At 43.0% G+C, this 20,087-nt stretch overlaps 1 protein-coding gene and 1 pseudogene across 1 annotated transcript in view; one reads left to right on the top strand and one right to left on the bottom strand.

Moving 5' to 3' along the window:
* LOC148526843 (ras-related protein Rab-8A-like) overlaps nt 1-20,087 on the top strand; it is a 43,654-nt gene that overhangs the window by 10,584 nt on the left and 12,983 nt on the right. The window contains exons 2-4 of the mRNA XM_088469774.1: nt 583-643; nt 2,249-2,387; nt 15,596-15,685. Of these exons, the coding sequence (XP_088325900.1) occupies nt 583-643; nt 2,249-2,387; nt 15,596-15,685 (290 nt within the window). The remainder of the gene's footprint in view (nt 1-582; nt 644-2,248; nt 2,388-15,595; nt 15,686-20,087) is intronic.
* On the bottom strand, nt 10,421-10,473 carry LOC148526844 (U2 spliceosomal RNA; annotated as a pseudogene).

Raw genomic sequence — 20,087 nt, forward strand, 5'->3', positions numbered from 1 at the left:
GCCCATTAATCATGAGCGTTAACACTTGGTACAATATAGTGGGGTTCTATGGAAATGTTAATGTTGCAGAAAGGTTTTGAGAAAATGATTTGAATGCTCTGTTAAAATTGAATACATGATTAACCATTACTTAAAATGTAAGTTCAGTGCATGATTTTGCTTCGCTATCAGCAGGCAGCGGGAAATGTAATGAACAGTATTTTTTTTAATTAAGGATATTATGCGATTTTTTTCTGCCACATTTAAAGCATAAATTTTTTTAAAACTCTTCCCTGCTCTCCTGGGAGTCAGAGAGAACTCCCTAAAATGTGGAAGTCTCATGGACATCCGGGAGAGTCGCTTGCAAAAATGCTCTAAATGAGGGTTGTTCAACATGCGGCCCTCCAGCTGTTGTGGTTCTTTACATCCCAGCATGTCCTGCCACAGTCTTAGCATTCTCTAATACCAAAACGGTGGCAGGGCATGCTGGTGTGTGCAGTTCCACAAGAGCTGGAGGGCCACATGTTGGACACTCCTGCTGTAAATGCTTCTCTTTTTAAATCCATATTAATTTTACAATACATTTTTTTATTATATTTTTAGGTATTGATTTTAAAACAAAAACAATCCACATTGACGATACAGAATTAAAACTTCAGATCTGGTAAGATTGTATTCCTGCTAGCAGACTCCTCTAGCTGTTAAAATAGCTGCTTAAGGCTTTGGCATAAAGTGAGGTTTGGTACGCCTGACTTTGATGCTCTCCCATTGCTGTAGACTGTGCTCCTGTAATGATTCTTATAGAGTATCTCCAGCTTTGCAGTAAACGATGGTTCTGTGCTGCACAGGTAAGACACATTGCATTTGCATAAGAACTGCAACCATACAGCATGTATCTGAGCACCTGTCAGCAAAACCAAGCTTTCTATTTCATTTAACGTTATCATGCTTTTGGGGAGCACATGGCTTTTGGTCAATTTGGCAGCAAGGACATAAATGCATAAATAAATGGCCTGATTTGTATCTCTTGGTGTAGTTTTACTGGTCTAATTGGTGCTGGGTGTAGAACTATATTTTGTTCAGATGGGTAATACTTATAGTTCAGTGTTGCCGAATTGAAAAATAAATTGTACCTTCTTCTGCATGCTCCACTCTCATTTACTTGTGCCCGGAGAGGTGGAATAGGGGATGAAACAGGCGTTCCAGTGTTGCACTAGTATAGGTAGGACATGTTTGTGCACTTGTGAAAACACGCAGATAGACACACACAGGCATATATGCCTGGGAGAATCTTATTATATGCAGATGTTTAAAGGCACACTTGTAATTTTGCATATGCATGTCATTTCAGCTTTTTTTAGTAACAAATATTCCTGCAATTTGGGGAGCAATTGCATCCTGGTCTGCATCAGCACACATATTTATTACATATTACCGGTCATTTATTACATATTACCGGTCAGGTTGTTGTGTTTTGTTTTTTAAATAAAAACACAGTACAACACCCTATTATGTGAGTTGCTGCTTCAGGGAAAATATTTGTTCCACTGCTGATTATTGTTATAATTGACTGTGTGTAGAAGAACTGAGCTCCAGCCATCATAGGAATCATTTTTGAAAGATCTGTTGATAGTTTAGTGCAGGCCTGGCCAACCTGTGGCTCTCCAGCTGTTGTAAAACTTCAAGTCCCAGCATACCCTCCCACCGATCAGCTGGTAAAGCATGCTGGGACTTGTAGTTTCGCAACAGCTTGAGAGCCACAGGTTTGCCAGGCCTGGATTAGTGTGAGGTGAAAGAGGGCAGGAAGGTATACTTACAGTTACCTCCAGTCCATACAATATGGTACAGCAGTTGGATGTTGGGATACATGTATGCCATCAGGTAGAACCTCTGCAGGTTTCTCTTTATTTTTTATCTGGAATATTAGAAATCCCCTACAGAATCCGTGACCGCACACAGAAATATGTACTGCCAGCTTGTCCTCACAGTAAGTGACTTGTATTTGGGAAGCACAAATCAACGTCTTTTACTTGTAAATCAAACATTGTGACTAATTAGGAAGAAAATCAGAGGCCCTTTGCACTTCTACATCTGAATAAAGCCTAGAAATGATAACAGTTGTACTCATTTCATTTATTTAGTTACCAGATATGTTAGAAAATGGGCATCACAAGACATTACCGTGGCGAGACTCTGAATCGGGCATAGAATTGGGACGGAGAGGAGTCCTGCAGTACTGGATCTCATTTCTAAATGAACTGTTTTTCAGGGATACAGCTGGACAGGAACGTTTCCATACCCTAAGTGTCAGCTACTTCCGTGGTGCCCAAGGATTTGTTCTTGTTTATGATATCACAAATCCAAACTCATTTGAAAACACATCTTTGTGGATGAAAGACATTAAAACGGTAAGAAACAGCAGTAGGTCAGTAATGGAATAGTAAGTAAAACAACAATTTGAGTTATTTTCCACTGTCAATTGGGATGTAGTCATGTTGTCGACCATCACAACGATGACAGTCAAAAGTCGACACCGTAATGTAACATTTCATAATGTCTGCCTGGTTAAAATGTCGATACCTGCAAAATGTTGACATTGTTAATCCCTTCGCTGCTGAGACCATTTTTCTGACATTAGCCCTCGTCACATTTCAACATCAATATCACTGATTTCTTAAGTTATACCTTGTTTTTCCAGAAGACTTTGTATTTTCAAAAAATACCATTTAGCTTTTTACTCATTCTAACACATCAACATTTTTTTACCCAAATTGCCAAAAAGTGGTTTTATTGAAATTCCAAAAAAGAGAACCAAATGCAAACGTGATTTTTTTTTTCAAAAATTCAAATTCCAAATAGAAATACTGGTTTTTGTTTCGCCAATAATCTACCCGTCCCAAATTGTAAAAGCAGGATTCTATATGTAGGTAATGAAAATCTGCACTTTAATTGAAAATGCATCTTTTTAAAAAAAAAAAATTTGCTGTCTATACGCTTCTTTTGTGTAGTAAGAATACGATAGCCCTGTAAGGTTCCAATTTTAAAAACTACACAACCTACCGCATTAAGAGTCTGATATGAGTGCAGCTGGCCAATGTACTGCACATGTGTCCCAATTGTTACTGTTCGGAGACGCAGAACAAATTTGGATGCAGGGAGTGTGGATTTTAGTGGCCATTCCTGAGATGTAACGGGTGGTGGCTAGCAGACACTGGCGTGTCGCTGTCAGCAGACTGCGTCCAAAGATGCACAACCTTTCATACATTACGCCATTCTCAGACGGACCAACAGCAGCTGTCATAGGACTGGTGCAGGTTTTAATGGTGCATCTGTTTTACAGACAATAACTACTAAGGAGTTACATCATTTGAAAGAGGAGACTCTACTCTTTCAAGACAGGATGCCTCCATGTGTATGCGGGCCAGTATAGGGCAGATAGGCCCTTGATTTTTGGGGGTAACATTAATGGGCTGCTCAAACCATTTTTTTTTTTCAAACTCCTAAGATCTCTTCTCTGTGCCAAGTACAATATTTTATTTAGAAACATTCTGGATTTAACAATTCTTTGAACCACTTGTCACCTTCTCCATGAAGTTGTGGTAATGCTGACTGTCAGCAGCCTTTTCATACCGTGCCTGAGCTTCTTGGGACGCACATGAAGCACTCTTGGTGCTCTTGCAGATTTGTCAGTGACTTCTGGGATAGAAATTTTAACTAAGAATGACAGCTGGAAGCTTTAATATGTGAAAAAAGTGCTTTAGGAATTGGAACACTGTTAATCATTATTAGACACACACTCTGCTTCAGGTTAGATAAATTGTAAAGCATCTGAGGCATTGTTCCAACATTTAGTTGGTGTATTAGGTTTGCCCTTTAAGCTGGGTACACACTGAACAGATAGATCTGCAGATGATGGTTGTTCATACACACTGAACAACCATCATTAACCATCATTTGTGTTCTGTGTGTTGGAGGGGGGCGGGTCTGGCTGGCCAGGGGTGTGTCGCACCTTCCTCCTCACAGCTGCCGCTGCAAGTGTATGGGCGGGCGGCTTACCGTCCGTATACACAGCACGATACCCTAATATATCTGCAGATATATTGGGCATTATCTGTGCAGCACAGTCAACGCGATATATCTGTGAACGACGTCGTTCACAGACATATCGCTGGTACACACTGGACGACGGGCACCCGATATATTGGCAGATCAATTGATCGGCCAATAAATCTGCCAGTATGTACCCAGCTTTAGAGTGCTGGAGAAAGGCCAATGATAATTTTAATCTTATTTTCAGTGTCAAGGGAAAAACATATTCAGGGATTTGAAGTAAATTAAACTTTGTAATAAGAAACCACTTCAACTGGGATGCTATGTAGACAAAACACTTGTTATATCACTGATTAAACTGTTTATTGACCAGCAGGTAGACCACTAATGGTAATGTAGTTAGCCACTTAAGGAAGATGATCTACAAACACTAGTAGCAATAGTAACATTTTCTCTGGAATTGTGAAGTTGAGTAATTAATGCATGGAGATAGATCCCAAGGTATTGCAGGCAAATGGAAAGCAAAAGTACAGTAGACCTCTTGAAGGAGCTTAAATAATTTTTGTCTGAGCACAAGTGCACAGGAATTCACATACTTGAGGACATTCTGATAGATATCCTTGGTGGCCTGTAAGCTTAGAATCGTGAAGAAAGCACAGTACTACGAGTATAAAAAAAGATCATACAGACATAGGCAGCTTATACAAATGCATGTTTTTGTTTTTTTAGGAGGGTCATATTTAAGAATCGGTGTGAAACTACTGTATTAGTCTAGCCTATATGGACATAGTTCTGTTGCATATTTGCATATTTTGGATCATTTGGACATACCATGGCATATTTTCCACTTCATAGTCCACAGGTACCATTATCACAGGAGGTGATTTGGACCTGGACATGGTCAGCATCTTTATATAACTTTGTATGGTGTCCGTCTAGTGCAAACGCACTGGACACTACATATGTATCTGAAACAGCCCCCTGTTGATAGTTACCTGCAACTGCCAGTCGCACATGGGGAAAAGCTACTGCAGGTGTGAGTCACAGAGCATTTTGTATCACTAGGGACAAACAAGGAGGGCCAATGTACCCTAGCAGATGACCCAAGGATCACCCTCAAGCCAGGCACAGCACCATACAGTGTAGAGGAGCTTCCTGCGGCAACAGGGATAAAAGCACAAACAGAGGTGGGCGTCCAGTGTCCCCTGTGGAATCAGAGAAAAGGATTTACTGGTAGGTACCAAAATCCCATTTTCTCTTTCACCCACTAGGGGACACTGGAGTTGCTTACCGCTGGGGACGTTCCAAAGTTTTCCCCTCGGGCGGGAGCGCTCTGTGGGACCGGCAGAACCAGACGGCCAAACCAGATGCCGAAGCAAAGTGAACGTATCAAAACTGTAACATTTGACCCACGTGTGAACTGAAGACCAAGTGGCCGCACAGCACAATTGTGACCTGGAGGCGCCCCTAGCGGCCGCCCATGACGCACCCACAGAACGTGTGGAATGAACCGAATGGACGTAGGTGGCCGACAGTCAGCGCTAATCTAAGCCTGAAGAATAATCAGCCTAATCCAACGTGCCAACGTCTGCTTAGACGCTGGTCAACCTCTCCGAACAGCATCATAGAGGACAAAAAACGACTCCGACTTGCGGAGGGACGCTGTCCTGGCATATAGATGTGGAGAGCTCTAACTACATCCAAAGTAGAAGAATTACCGGAGTCCTCCACCAAAGACGGTACCCAATAGGCTGATTAATATGGAAAGCCAACCCAACCCTGGGAACACAAGCTAAGGTGGCTTATAGGACAGAGCACCCAAAACTAAACTACGAGCCAAAGCCAGAGCCAGGAGGAGGACACTCTTCCAAGACAAATACTTAATTAAAGCTAAGTACCAGGGAGCTATCGGTGGTACAAAAGGAGGCTACACAAGCAAGACCCCCTAAAGTAACGTCTGCCCTCAGGAATGAGGGCCAATTTTCATTGAAAGAAAATAGAAAGGGCAGAACTTGCACCTTGAAAGTTCAAAGGACCAGAATCCAGTCCCATCTGAAGAAAAAAACAGAAACCGTGACAACCGGACGGAAGACCCGACTGGAACACCATTCGATATAAGAACACCAGATGCAATAAAGCGCAGCCAAAACTGGCTTCCTGGCGTGTAGCATGGTGGGAATCAGAGTCTGGGATGCTTCTGCATTAAAAGATATCGGTTTCAGGAGCCACCCCATTAAACGCAGTTGCGCTAAATTGGAGTGGACGAAAAGAACCCTGCTGTAGAAGATCCGTGCGCAGATGAAGGGGCAACGGGTCGTCTACCAATAGGGACCGAAGATCCGAGAACCAACTACTCCGAGGCCAGTTCGGTGCCACGAGAAAGACAGTGGCTGACTCGTGTCTTATCCTTTTTAGAAGGAAGAACTGGAATCGGAGGAAAAAGGTAAACGAAGTTGTAGATCCATGAAACTGTCAGAGCGTCTACTGCCTCCACCTGTGGATCACAAGTTTTTGACACTTATAGTGGGAGTTGAAGATTCAATCATGACTCCATGAGGTCCACCTGAAAACACCATCGACGTATCAGCGCGTTGAACACGTTTGGATGAATCTTCCATTCCCCGGGATGTATATCCTGGCGATTTATGTAATCTGCTTCCCAGTGGTCCAAACCCTGGATGAATACCACCGACAGGATTACTGACTTCTTCTTGGCCCACCGGAGAATCTGAGATACTACTCGCATGGCCATGCGACCACCAGTCCCGCCCTGGCGGTTGACGTAAGCGACGGCCGTAGCATTGTCGGCTTGAACTCTTACCGTACAAGTCTTTTGCAACGCTGTTGCTTCTATCAGAGCATAGTAGATCGTTCTGAGTTCCAACACATTTATGGGCCACTTCTGATCCAGAGGGGACCATCGACCCTGAAAGTGAAAATCGAGGACTACTGCTCCCCATCCTCGAAAGCTGGCATGCGTTGTTACGATGATCCAGAACCATACCGAATTTTCTTCCCGCTAAAAGACTGTTGTATTGTGTCCACCAGAGGAGGGCCACTCTGGTAACCTGGCTCAGACGGATTTGTCGCTGTAGAAGCAGATGAGACCCTGACCCTTGTGACAGCAGGTCCAGCTGAAACACTCTGGAGTGGATCTGTCCGAACTGTAGTGCCTCGAAGGCAGCTACCATCTTCCCTAAGAGACGCAGACAAAGAATTAGGGACACATTCTTTCTACTGCTCCCTTGATATCCAGGGATAATAGAAACTCCCCTGGTTTCAACCACACAATGATGGACTGCAGGGACACCATGTTGAAACGATATACAGTCAGGTCCATAAATATTGGGACATTGACAGAATTTTCATATTTTGGCCTCTATTCACCACCACAATGGCATTGAAATGAAACAAATAAGATGTGCTTTAACTGCAGACTTTCAGATTTAATTTGTGGGTAATTACATCCAAATCAGGTGAACGGTGTAGGAATTACAACAGTTTCTATATGTGCCTCCCACTTTTTAAGGGGCCAAAAGTAATGGGACGATCAACTCAAAAGCTATTTCATGGACAGGTGTGGGCTATTCCCTCGTTATTTCATTATCAATTAAGAAGGTAAAAGGTCTGGAGTTGATTCTAAGTGTGACATTTGTATTTGGAATCAATTGCTGTTGACTCTCAATATGAGATCCAAAGAGCTGTCACTATCAGTGAAGCAAGCCATCATTATGCTGAAAAATCAAAACAAACCCATCAGAGAGATAGCAAAAACATTAGGTGTGGCCAAATCAACTGTTTGGAACATTCTTAAAAAGAAAGAACACATCGGAGAGCTCAGCAACACCAAAAGACCCGGAAGACCACTGTGGTGGATGACAGAAGAATTATTTCCCTGGTGAAGTAAAACCCCTTCACAACAGTTGGCCAAATCAAGAACACTCTCCAGGAGGTAGGTGTATATGTGTCAAAGTCAACAATCAAGAGAAGACTTCACAAGAGTGAATATAGAGGCCTCACCACAAGATGTAAACCATTGGTGAGCCAGAAAAACAGGAAGACCAGATTAGAGTTTGCCAAACAACATCTAAAAAAGCCATTACAGTTCTGGAACAACATCCTATGGACAGATGAGACAAAGATCAACTTGTACCAGAGTGATGGGAAGAGAAGAGTATGGAGAAGGAAAGGAACTGCTCATGATCCAAAACATACCACCTCATCAGTGAAGCATGGTGGTGGTAGTGTCATGGCGTGGGCATGTATGGCTGCCAATGGAACTGGTTCTCTTGTATTTATTGATGATGTGACTGCTGACAAAAGCAGCAGAATGAATTCTGAAGTGTTTCGGGCAATATTGTATGCTCATTCAGTCAAATGCTTTAGAACTCATTTGAAGGCGCTTCACAGTGCAGATGGACAATGACCCGAAGCATACTGCAAAAGCAACCAAAGAGTTTTTTAAGGCTAAAAAGTGGAATGTTATGCAATGGCCAAGTCAATCCCCTGACCTGAATCTGATTGAGCATGCATTTCACTTGATGAAGACAAAACTGAAGGGAAAATGCCTCAAGAACAAGCAGGAACTGAAGACATTTGAAGTAGAGGCCTGGCAGAGCATCACCAGGTGGTGATGTCTATGCGTTCCAGATTTCAGGTTCTGATTGTCTGCAAAGATTTTGCAACAAAGTATTAAAAAGTGAAAGTTAGATTTAGGATTGTTTAGTTTGTCCCATTACTTTTGGCCCCTTAAATAGTGGGAGGCACATATACAAACTGTTGTAATTCCTACACCGTTCACCTGATTTGGATGTAATTACCCTCAAATTAAGTCTGAAAGTCTGCAGTTAAAGCACATCTTGTTTGTTTCATTTCAAAGCCATTGTGGTGGTGAATAGAGGCCAAAATATGACAATTCTGCCAATGTCCCAGTATTTATGGACCTAACTGTATATCTTAAGATACAGGTTCTAAAGGACTAGAGGTCCTAAACCGATCCATCTGGATTTGGTACTACAAACAGGTTTGAGTACAAACCCCATACCTCGATGTTCTGGAACTGGAACTAGCACAGAGGATCGGAGTAGAGACTGGATAGCCTCCCGTAGAACCGTGGCCCTGTCTGCAGGTATTGGCAGATGTGTAGGGAAGTACCGAGATGAGGGGGGACTTCGAAGTCTATTTCTTACCGTAGGGAAATAAGTCTGTGAATCCACTGATCTGAAAAGGTCTAGTTCCAAACTTGTTGAAATTTCTGCAAAACGGGCTCCCACCACAGGAGATCCCAGGTGGGGCGGAAGACCGTCATGCCACCTGTTTCTCAGCTGGTTTAGGTTCCTGTCGACCTGCAACATTGTGTGGACGACCTCTACCTCTGTCGCCTCTTGTCTGGCTCTACCATGAAAGGAATGTGGCCCACGAAAGGAAAGAAACGAAGGTCCCATGTAAGATCCTCTGGGAGCCGGAAGGGAGGAAGGAAGACTTACCCCCCCCCCCCCGGCCTAGGATATCCATCTGCCCAATTCCGGGCCAAAAAGCATGTCACCAGTGAATGGTAAATCCTTCACCGCACGCTTGGATTCTGCATCCGGTTACCAAGCGCACAACCAGAGGGCTCAGCAGTTCGAAATAGCAGAAGCAGATATGAGGGCTCCTTAGGAGCTTCTCCCAGGTAAACTGCAGACTTACGATGTGTTCTGCCAGAGGAACGTAACTGTGCCCTGGAAGTACCTGATCACCGCAATAAACTGGTCAGCCCAGCAAATCATAGCCTTTTTAACCCAGGCGGTAACTAGCGTAGGTCTACGTTAAACTCCTGTTGCAGTATAAATAGAGCGCAGCGTTGACTCCAACTTGTAATCAGAAGGGTCCCTCAAAAATGAGGCAGCCCGTACTGGGAGTGTAGTTTTCTTAAAGGGACAGTGAGCAGACGCGTCAACAGGGGGAGATGTTTCCCCCTCTTCTATCACGGATGACGGAAATGGGTAGCTGACCAGGAACCGTCGAAGAATTTGGAACCTCTTATATGGTTGATTCCAGACTATTTTAGCCTACAGCATCTGGTATTCCCAGGCAGTCTCCCATTAACCAGGCCTGACCCTCCGAGATCAGACGAGTTCAGGCGTGTTCAGGGTGGAGTGTCCCTAGGGCCGCAAAAACTGAAAAACAGACAACCTTTTTGTTGGTCACTGAGAAGATAGGTAGCGTCCAATTACATTGTAATTGTTCCAGACTAACTTGAGTACAGCTGTTCTGACCCTGACACAGGGAGTAACGTACTCAAATAATACACACTCCTGGGATGCAGGAACTATATCCACAGGTAGATTAAATACCTGCCTGACCGCTAGAATTAAGAATTCCACCCCAGTAAAGGCAGACTCTATATATAGCCCACAGATAGGGGGCGTATCAGATATTAAACTGATAAGAACAGATACTAAATGGGACTCTCTTGATCTGTTTGCCTGTTTATTGCAGCCTTTTCCACTTGTTCTTAGCCAAAAGGGAGAGAAAATCTTGAGGAGTACCGTCATTACACAAACTTCCTCCATTCACGTTCCTTAGTATCCTCTGTTGTGAGGATTTCCTTGTCAGACCCTCTGTGACTGGAGAACAGTCGTTAGGAGGCGTTTTTGGTAGGAATTGGAGGGAGTAGAAACAGCAGTACCTATAACCTGTACCAGGATGTCTAGAGACTTGCTTAACCCTGACACCCTGGGAGTTGCGAGCCTCAGCCAACTGTGACATTAAGTCAGCCATCACTCGTACCATGTCAGCGGCCCATGGAGGAGCAGGAGAGTCAGTAATAGCCATAGGTGGATAGATTACTAAACAAGCATCATATAACATGTTTGAACAAACATCTTTTGCAAAGAGTTTGGCATTCAACCATAGTCACCCATAAAGAGGGACAGATATAGAAGACAGAAGGCTAGTTTGGGAAACAGAGGAGGAGATCACACAACTCCCTTCCCACAGAATTGATTCCCTTGCTGTACCCTCCCCTGTGCTCACAGGCTCCCAGGGATGCAATCAGGAGAACCAGCCCTTCTGTAGTAGTGCTGCTACACTCTTCCTAAATTGGAGAGATGCAGTCAGACACATGTGAAACTGCAGCCACGCTGTTCTAACAGCCGCTGCCGCTCTAAATGGAGACAGAGAGCCTGCGCTGTTAGGCTCCACCCCCTTCTTCATGCCCTAAGGGCTCTGAAAATAGCAGTCGCGCTGGAGCTTTCACCTCCCCCTGTGAAGCCCCACTGAGTAGGAGCGCTATGTCACGGGTGTCAGCGGGGAGAGGGGAGGAGGATACTCTTAGTGGAGTATGTAATGTGGAGCAGCGCAATAGCGCTATGCTCTGAGGCCAGCGTCGGCAGCGGGGACAGGAGCAGGGGGATGCACAGCTGATGTACTCACTGCGTCCCTTGGATGGCCTCTCTGATAACAGCACTCCTGCTTCTCACACTGTCTTGTCCTCAGTGCTTGTAGAAGTGCTGTGTGGTGATAAGGAGCTGTCAGTTGCTTTTTTAATAAGCACTGTGCACTCCTTCCTGTATGACGGCGCCAGGTACCCGGACCCCACCTTTCAAGAGGTGGCGAAGGGTACCAATAAAGTGTAAAAGATGCTATTAAAATCATAAAATAAAATAAATGTATTTGCTGGAGCACAGCAGATTGTGACCAGCTCCGTAGGCACATTTTCTAAACTGAGGGCTGGTGGGGAATAGAGGGGGAGGAGCTTCACACTTCTAAATTATTTAAAGTGCCAGCTCCAGTTATCCGCGCCACTATACCCCAGCGTAAGCAACTCCAGTGTCCGCTAGTGGATGAAAGAGAAAAAACAAAAACGCCCTGATTCACAGCGAGCGCTCTTTCAGAGCGGGTACGTCTCTGAATCAGGCCCAGAGTACATGACAGAGTGAGACGAGAAAGAAGGGGCAAAAAGAGAAGAAAGGGGGTGTGAGAAAAAGTTGTGAGAAAGAGAGGAAGAGAGAGACACATAGAGATGGGGTGAGAGAGAGGGGATGCAGACAGAGAGGAGAGAAAGGAGGGAAGAGAGACAGAGAGACTGGATAAGAAAAGGGCGGAGAGACGCAAGAGGGAGAGAGAGATTGGAAGGTGGGGGGAGAGAGCGACCCAGCTAATGACGGGTACAAAATACTAGTATCTTTATCTTTCTGTGATGTATAGAGTGGAGGATGTGATAGAATGAATTACTTTTCTCCTGTACATATTATACTTTTACAATTAAGGCTCGTATTCAATTAGCCGTGAAAAGTCCCAGACTTTTCGCATGCCAGACTTTGCCATCATCACTGGTTTTCCATGCGAAATAGTATTGCGCGCTTCACCGCTTATCCCCGTATTCAATTAGAAATCTGCGAAAACGGAGCCCGGCGAATTCAAAACCAGCGAAAAGTCCTGTCAGAAATGGAGAAAACACTCTGGGCCTGATTCAGACCCGCTCGCGAGCGCTGAGCACTCGCAAGTGGGTCGATGGTGCCCTAGTGCGCATGCGCGAGACCCGCATAGCGACAGCCAAGCTGTCGCTATGGGTCTCGCACCAAAGGGGGCGTGCTGTCGATGGTGAGTGACAGCACGCCTCCTTTGGTGGGCGTGCCGGGGGCGTTGCTGCCCAGACGGAGGAGTTCCCATGGGAACGCCTACCATCTGGGGCCGGCCCCACTGACATCACTAGTGATGTCAGTGGGAGTACTTTTGGCTCTGATAGAGCCAAAAGCACTCCTGGACTTGCGGCAGCGAGATCCTACCGCAGGGTCTCGTCGCAAGCCCGATGGTCGCGATGGTCTTGACCATCGCGACCATCTTTTTGGCCGCTCGCATAAGCTATGGGTGGTCACCCACAGATATGCAAGCGGCCAGGAGGCCGCTCCAATTTTGGGTAGGAGGGCCCTGATTCAGAGCGAGCGCTCTGGTCAGAGCGTCCGGCTCTAAATCAGGCCCTCTGTACCCCTGAAAAGCTGCACTAACATAAGGGATCACTAGAGGGGTGTTCTAGAACCCCTAATAAAGCTAATCTGTTTTATTTTTTCTTTCGAATAGCTTGCAGTGTCTTTGTGTCTTAGTGTCTCTACATAAGTGGTAAAGAATGGCATTAAGCAATATTTTTTCAGCTAAATAACTAGTCCCAGCAAATTTGGTGCACATGAAAATGGGTGCTAGCATATTTTGAAGTTGCTAATGTGAAGTTTTAAAAAATTCTTAAAAATCCACCTGCCGAACACCTGCAATCTTAAAAACACTTGGGGCATACTTGGGGACACCACTGGAGTCTATTTCGCTAGTTTTTAAGTTTGTTTTTTTTTCGCCCACAAAATGAAAGTACTTTTTGGGGTGTTCTAAAGTTTTTTTTTTAAACTTTTTTTGACACCTTTTACCTTTGGGGGCTGTCCCAAGGGTGCAGGGTGGTTCCCGCGTGTTTAACCCCCAAAACCCCAATTCTGCGTTTTTTTCGACAGCTTTCATTGTTGCATCTTTTTTGCCTATTCCAATGCATTGACTTTCCGCACCAGTGAAACGTCTTTGGAATTGAATACAGGGATAAGTGTTCGCCTGGCGAAATGACGTCACCGGCGAAACTTTTCCGCAGAAACTGGCTTTTCGCACCTACCTGTAATTGAATATGCCCCTAAGGTGTGGTACAGATTTACATAGTCTCTCAATTTTTTTATTCACTTCAATACGTAACCTAATATATACATGAATGTGGCCTATAGCCAGTACATAGCTAATATCTTATAGTCTTAATAGGACAACCCCTTTAAATACTCACTGTGGGCCTGATTCTGAGTCGCAGGCAATGCTGATGTTTATGGAGTTGAGCAATTGAGATGTACGATATCAGGAATGTATTGGAAATGTGCTGGGTGTTTATGGGGGTGACTGGGAGGGGGTTATTCAGATGCAGGGAGATGGTGCGTCTTATGGGCGTGTTACGGGAGTGCCACTGAGCTGGTTGCAAACTCAACTAACTAGACTCTTAATCGCTCACATTGGAGGCCATATTCTGATGGAGACTCTCCACCTCAAATGGGGATGGTAAAAGTTTCTATGGTGCAACTGGTGGTTAGATCCAAAGATACACCGAGCGGTATTTCAAACTTGGCGTCTCATTCTTGCACACACATGCGTGTACACCAGGGGATGCGCTGACACTAGCATTAGCATAAAGTCGCTACTAGGGCAAAAGATGCAAAAGCGGTCGCAGTAGCATGTGACTCAGAATCAGTTCCATATATCCATCCGTGGGCTCAAACATACATGTGTGTATTCAGATCTTAATAGTTCACCCATTTAATGCTGGTACTGTATGGCTGGAAGGTATGGGGTATAGATGCATAGACTGCATTCATGGTCACATGTGGTCTTTGTCTGGTCCTATGCACCATATTGATAGCAGCTGTGGTCTTTTTAGGCCTATACACACTGCAAATTGTTACACAGTCTCTGGGCTTATTTACCTTACAATTTGTGTGTGTACATTAATGACATTTGGATCAATATCTGTCACTGCACTATATTAAGCTATCTGCAGCGTAATTGTGCTTTTGCTATTGGGTAGTACAGATTCAACTATATACATGTTATTAAATTGGGAGCTAATTTATTATGCATGTATTATGAGGCATATATGAGACTACTAAATAACTGGTACTTGTAGTTGAACTTTGGATGCTACTCTGGTGCTTATTGGTAAATTAGGTTTCTATTTAAATGCACATGGCCCATGAGCGGCATGAGGTGGTGGGAAACTTGTTCTATATTTGCACATGTACGCATCCAAGACATCTACATTTTATTTACATCATAGTAACGTCTTGTTCCATCAATTACAACGGACAATTGTAAACCGCGACTGTGTTCACTTTTTTTTCTTCAACATTGTACATTTAAGTACAGAGTTAGCATAATTATCAGTAATACATTATGCAGAGAGGGGCCAAGCAAACAGGAGCAACATGGAAAGTGGAGTCAGCCATTAGACTGGTGGAACAGCAGCTGTCTAACACCCAATAGTGTGACATGTTTACCACAGTATGTAGACAATAACTTGCATTAAGTACAGTAAACCTTTAACATCTAGAACTTAAACCGTATGTTTGCTATTGACCCCGTGTCCCATTATAATCTAACTATAGTTTTTGTTAAATATGACCACATTTTGAAGGTTTGCCTGATGAGAAACAAAGCAATACATGTTACATATACATATTTCTGCTCTGAAGTTTTAAGGTATTTGTTTCCATTGATAAGTTTTACCAAAGTGTTTATCTCAATCTCGTATGTACTATTATCTACTTGCCATTCCCAGTAATTTGATTTGGCAAGAGTTGAAAGCCTGTAACCGGTTCAGTATTCTTGGACTAAATTAATTCTGAATGAAAATACAGAAAAGTGTCAGACTTCATATTACTGGCTTTCAAAATGTAAGTGCTTTTTGTTGTAAGACCGTCTCTCATCTCCAATGGACGTGTGCTGTAGTGCTTTCCAAAAGCTATCCATTTAGAAAGTCACTGTCTCTTTGCAATTTGCTTTTGTGATTCAGAAAGCTGGTGAAGAAGTGGAGGTAGTTCTCTTGGGAAATAAGTGTGACATGAAAGACAAACGTGAGGTTTCAAAAGAGAGAGGGGAAAAGGTAAGCATTGATTATCTCTGCATATAAAAGTATTTGAGTTAGCTGGGTACACTGCATCTGTAATGCGCCTGACCATGCAGCTCTCTCATTAGGAACTAATGTTGCTTAGAAAGGAATGGGATTCTCATTCTGCAATATTCATTGCACCTTTTTGTTAAACTGCAAGTTTGAAAAATGTCTTTTAATTTGCGTATTAAAGTTTTATCCATTGTTTCAAACTTTAGAAACTTATTTATTACCTGTTGACTTTGTTACTTTCTTGGAAATGTTATATCCCTGTTGCTCCTAGATTTGTACCTTGTATGTTCATTGAGGTTTCCCTGAAAATTACAACTGTGGGGGATATGTATCAGGCCTTGGAGAGAGATAAAGTACCAACCAATCAGTTCCTGTCATATTTCAAAGACAGGGCCTGATTCAGCATGGATCGCTATTGCGATCGCAGCTACATAAGGTCTGCTGCGAAAATATGCTAATGAATGCAATCGCAAAGCCGTCGCAGAGCCAGCATAGAGACGCCCACTATCTCACATCCGTAATACCTCTCAGACCTGTGTATACATCGGTAACATCGGCCCCTCACGCAGAATTACAGCAGGTGTGACCTGCCACAGAAACTGTAAGTCTTGTTGAATGCAGAGAGTACTCGAGCTGCGTATGACGTCTGAGTGGCTAATTTATGCACGCCAAGGAAATGGCATTCAAACGGACAAGCACGCCTGCGTTTCACCTACCACCTACCACTCGCCCATCACCACCCCCAAACGCTCACAGCCTGTCACTCATTCTGCCATGGCTTTTATTCTGCTAAATCACGCAGGTGCACTGTGCTGCGTGCGCAGTACGCACCATCGATCGATCAGCGTACTCTGTTGTGATCCATGCTGAATCAGGCCCACAGCCTGTAAAATGACAGAAACTGATTGGTGGGTACTTTATCTAGCTCCACTTTATCTCTCCAAGGCTTAACCATCTCCCCCTATACCTTTCAAAAATTGAGACATTTTCATAAATCTACAGTCACACTAATGGGGCACATCCACTAGCAGACTTAGCAACGACTGCACGATTACAACATTGTAATCGCGCAGTCGTTTCACAGTCTGTGCTGTGCCTACACTGAACGAGCAGTCATTTAGTCTAGGCACATCAATCATGCTCAACCTGACGTTATCATCAGGTTGAGCAGCATGTTCGGCCGATGATTGATGTCGGAAACGACCAGTGGGAGCGCGCATCGCTGGTCGTTCCCTACATTAATGTGCCAGTTTCATAAGCGATTGAATGATGACGATATCATTCAGGTGGATGTGCGCCTTACGATTCCTAGCCTCCTGAACGTAATTTACGCTTTAAACACAGGTCACTTTTAATACTTATGTAGCACAACTAATTTCTTATATTACAACATAATATTTTCATTACAGAATTCAGTGTCACTTTCATTACGCAGATTGTACAACTGAACAAGAACTCATCTACAATCTTAAATGCATCTACTTTATTACCAACATTTGCTACATAACAGACGTATTCATGGAATATAAGTGGTGACTCTATAAGTCCAAGGGTCTGTTGAGGATTTTGCCAGATACTAGGATGTAAACAAAACCGGGGTTTTGATTAAACATCAGCATTATATCCAACCATCCCCCTACGATTAGAGTGCAGGACAAAATGATAGTTTTCTAAAGGTACAATCCAGAATGCATCTCATGTAGGGGTCAACAATGATTTTTTTTTACATTACAAATGTGGAAACTATAATTTTCGCATTTTTTTAAGTAAGACAACTATTCAGCAATGGGATAATGGAGAAGATAATGCAAATATCTTCTCCATTAATTCCCATCTCGCAGAGTACCGCACTGTAGGGATCAGCCATTGATCTCTACAGTGCTTTAACACTTTTTGCTATACAGCAAAGCAAAAAGCGTTAAGTTACTCTATATACTTTATATAACACCAGAATCAGAATGGTGCTATAAGAAGAAAATCCTTAGATTTCCCGAAAACAGCAGGGACAGAGGGAAATTTTCCCATAAGTCCCTGCAGCATCTTGTTACATTTCCCCAAGTCTCTGTCCCTGCTTTGCGGTGACCACTGAGGGTAAGTACATCTCCAGTCTGTCAAAAGTATCTCAATTGATTCAAATGTGTACACAGGCTTTATATTAGTCTGTATATATGTATATTTATGTGCTTTTATATTTAAAATTTACTGTATATATAAGTTTTAAATCTAAAAGCACATATATATAAATGTATACAGACTAATATAAAGCCTGTGTTCACATGTCAATCAATTTAGACAGTTTTGACAGGCTCTAGTCTAGAGTGACTTACCCGTCGGCGGTCACCGTAAAGCAGGGTTGGAGACTGTTGGGAAGCTCATGCTTGAGCATGCGCAGTAGAAGAAACAGAAGGCTTTGTTTTCGGAATCCTAAAAACAATGCCCTCTCTAACATCGCAGGGACAGCATATTAACATAACCAATGTCCCTGCATAAAAAAATGCTGAATAGCTGAAATAAAATGTAATAATTGATAAAAAATCGTGACGATGTTGCCTGATAATATTGGGGGCAACATCGTCACTGTTGCTGAATAGAGCTCTTAGGACTAGCAAGACCTGGATCTTTTTATTGCTATGGGAGACCTCAGTATCATCATAAGACTGTTGATGTTTAGGGGACATTTCTATGATATTATTTTAGTTTTCTTTTAGCTGCTCCATATTCAGTATCGTGGAATTACTGTATATACAAATGAGAGCTAAAGAGGGCTCAGATATAAGTCATTACAGCAGCCTAACAAAAGAGGTTCCTGTCACTGTCATTTTGGTTAAAGTAATTACAGCATAAATACTTATTTTGTTTTTGAGACCGACAACAGCTACTGGAATCATTTCATATTCTGGAAATGTCATGATATGTGTTTGTATGTGTGTGTATGCAGAACAGATTGCCTTTCATGCCAACATGAGATACTCTCTTTGAAGGCAGTTTTAAAATGGGCTTTCCTCTTGGTATGTACATTAAATGAGATAAAATATGTAATTCTGTCAGAATCTATAGTCTTTTGTTCTTAAAGTGAATTATACAGAATAGTGCAAATCAGGGTAGAAAATAAGAGTTTAATTACATGTATGATTGATTGTTTACTGCATTGGTTGGGATCAGTTTCACTTAGATGTGCAGTATATTTTCTTTTAAAGTTTGTAGCGTGATTGTGAACATAGGGCCTGATTCAGAGTTGGGAATAGAGAGAGATATCTCTCAACTGATCATCTTGGTGAAACCATGCTGCACTGCAGGTGGGGCAGATTTAAAATGTGCAGAGAGATTTAGATTTGGAAGGGACGTGTCCAAACTGATCTAAATTGTATAGTAATAATAAAGCTGTGCAGTATTTGTGGGCTACATGTGTAAGAGCAGCCAGTATTTACCCTACATGCAAAAAAATTTATGTATTTACACCCCTTGCATTGCAATTTGGTTTGCCCAGGTACACAGTTAAGTGCTATCTCTCTCTATTCCCAACTCTGAATCAGGCCCATATTTCACTGTGTTTTCCTTGTACTATTCCCCATTCACCACCTGTTCCAGAAACCATAAATCTACACTGCAAGCCAGAAGCCGATCTTTCCTGCTACATTTTACACGATTGTCAACTACACCTGATACCTAAGTGATGTCTCTGGTTCCCAGCGAACTGATGGGCTGCATGCATCCTTATAATTATTAGTTCTGGCCACAAACTGGCTTCACATGCAATATGGTCACTTAAAACAAGTGATAACTAGAGAATTTCAGACACAAGCATTTACTTGTTAATGTAGAACTCCTAGGCAGCCGGGAAAGCTAAAGTGCCACTTTGACATATTATCATTATGTTTCCTTTACCAAAGTGTCTAAAGGGGTACTAAATTGAATCTGTCTAAGAAAATAGCTGCGTGTGCACAGCTGGATGTGTGTCTGTGGTCACTTACAGCCAGACTGCTTCATATCACCTTCACAGGAGCAGAAAATTGTTCATTCCCAGCTCTGAGTGGACGGCTGCATTAGAACCACAGTTTGCAAAGCTGTTTTGTTTCTTGTGACAAAATGTCAGTTGTCTGAGACGCCTGTATGTCATTTTGGATGTTTTGCGTTCGCTCCTCATTAAATATCGAGATTAGGAAGGTTTAAGATTGAAAAATAAAAATGCTTTCATTATGAGATTATTTGCCACTTTCACTTACAAGAATATGCTTATTTATATCCAAATGTGCAACCAGCTACCTGTATAGTGCATCAGGGTTGAATATCAGGTGTGCAGATCAAAGAACTGCTTCATTTGCTCTCTGCTAAAGAATGAAGGTAAGAGCAGAGCTGTATACGTAGGCTGCCTGCATCCTTGCTA

The sequence above is a fragment of the Taudactylus pleione genome, unplaced genomic scaffold, assembly GCF_031769625.1.
Source record: "Taudactylus pleione unplaced genomic scaffold, aTauple2 ptg000093l, whole genome shotgun sequence".
NCBI lineage: Eukaryota > Metazoa > Chordata > Amphibia > Anura > Myobatrachidae > Taudactylus > Taudactylus pleione.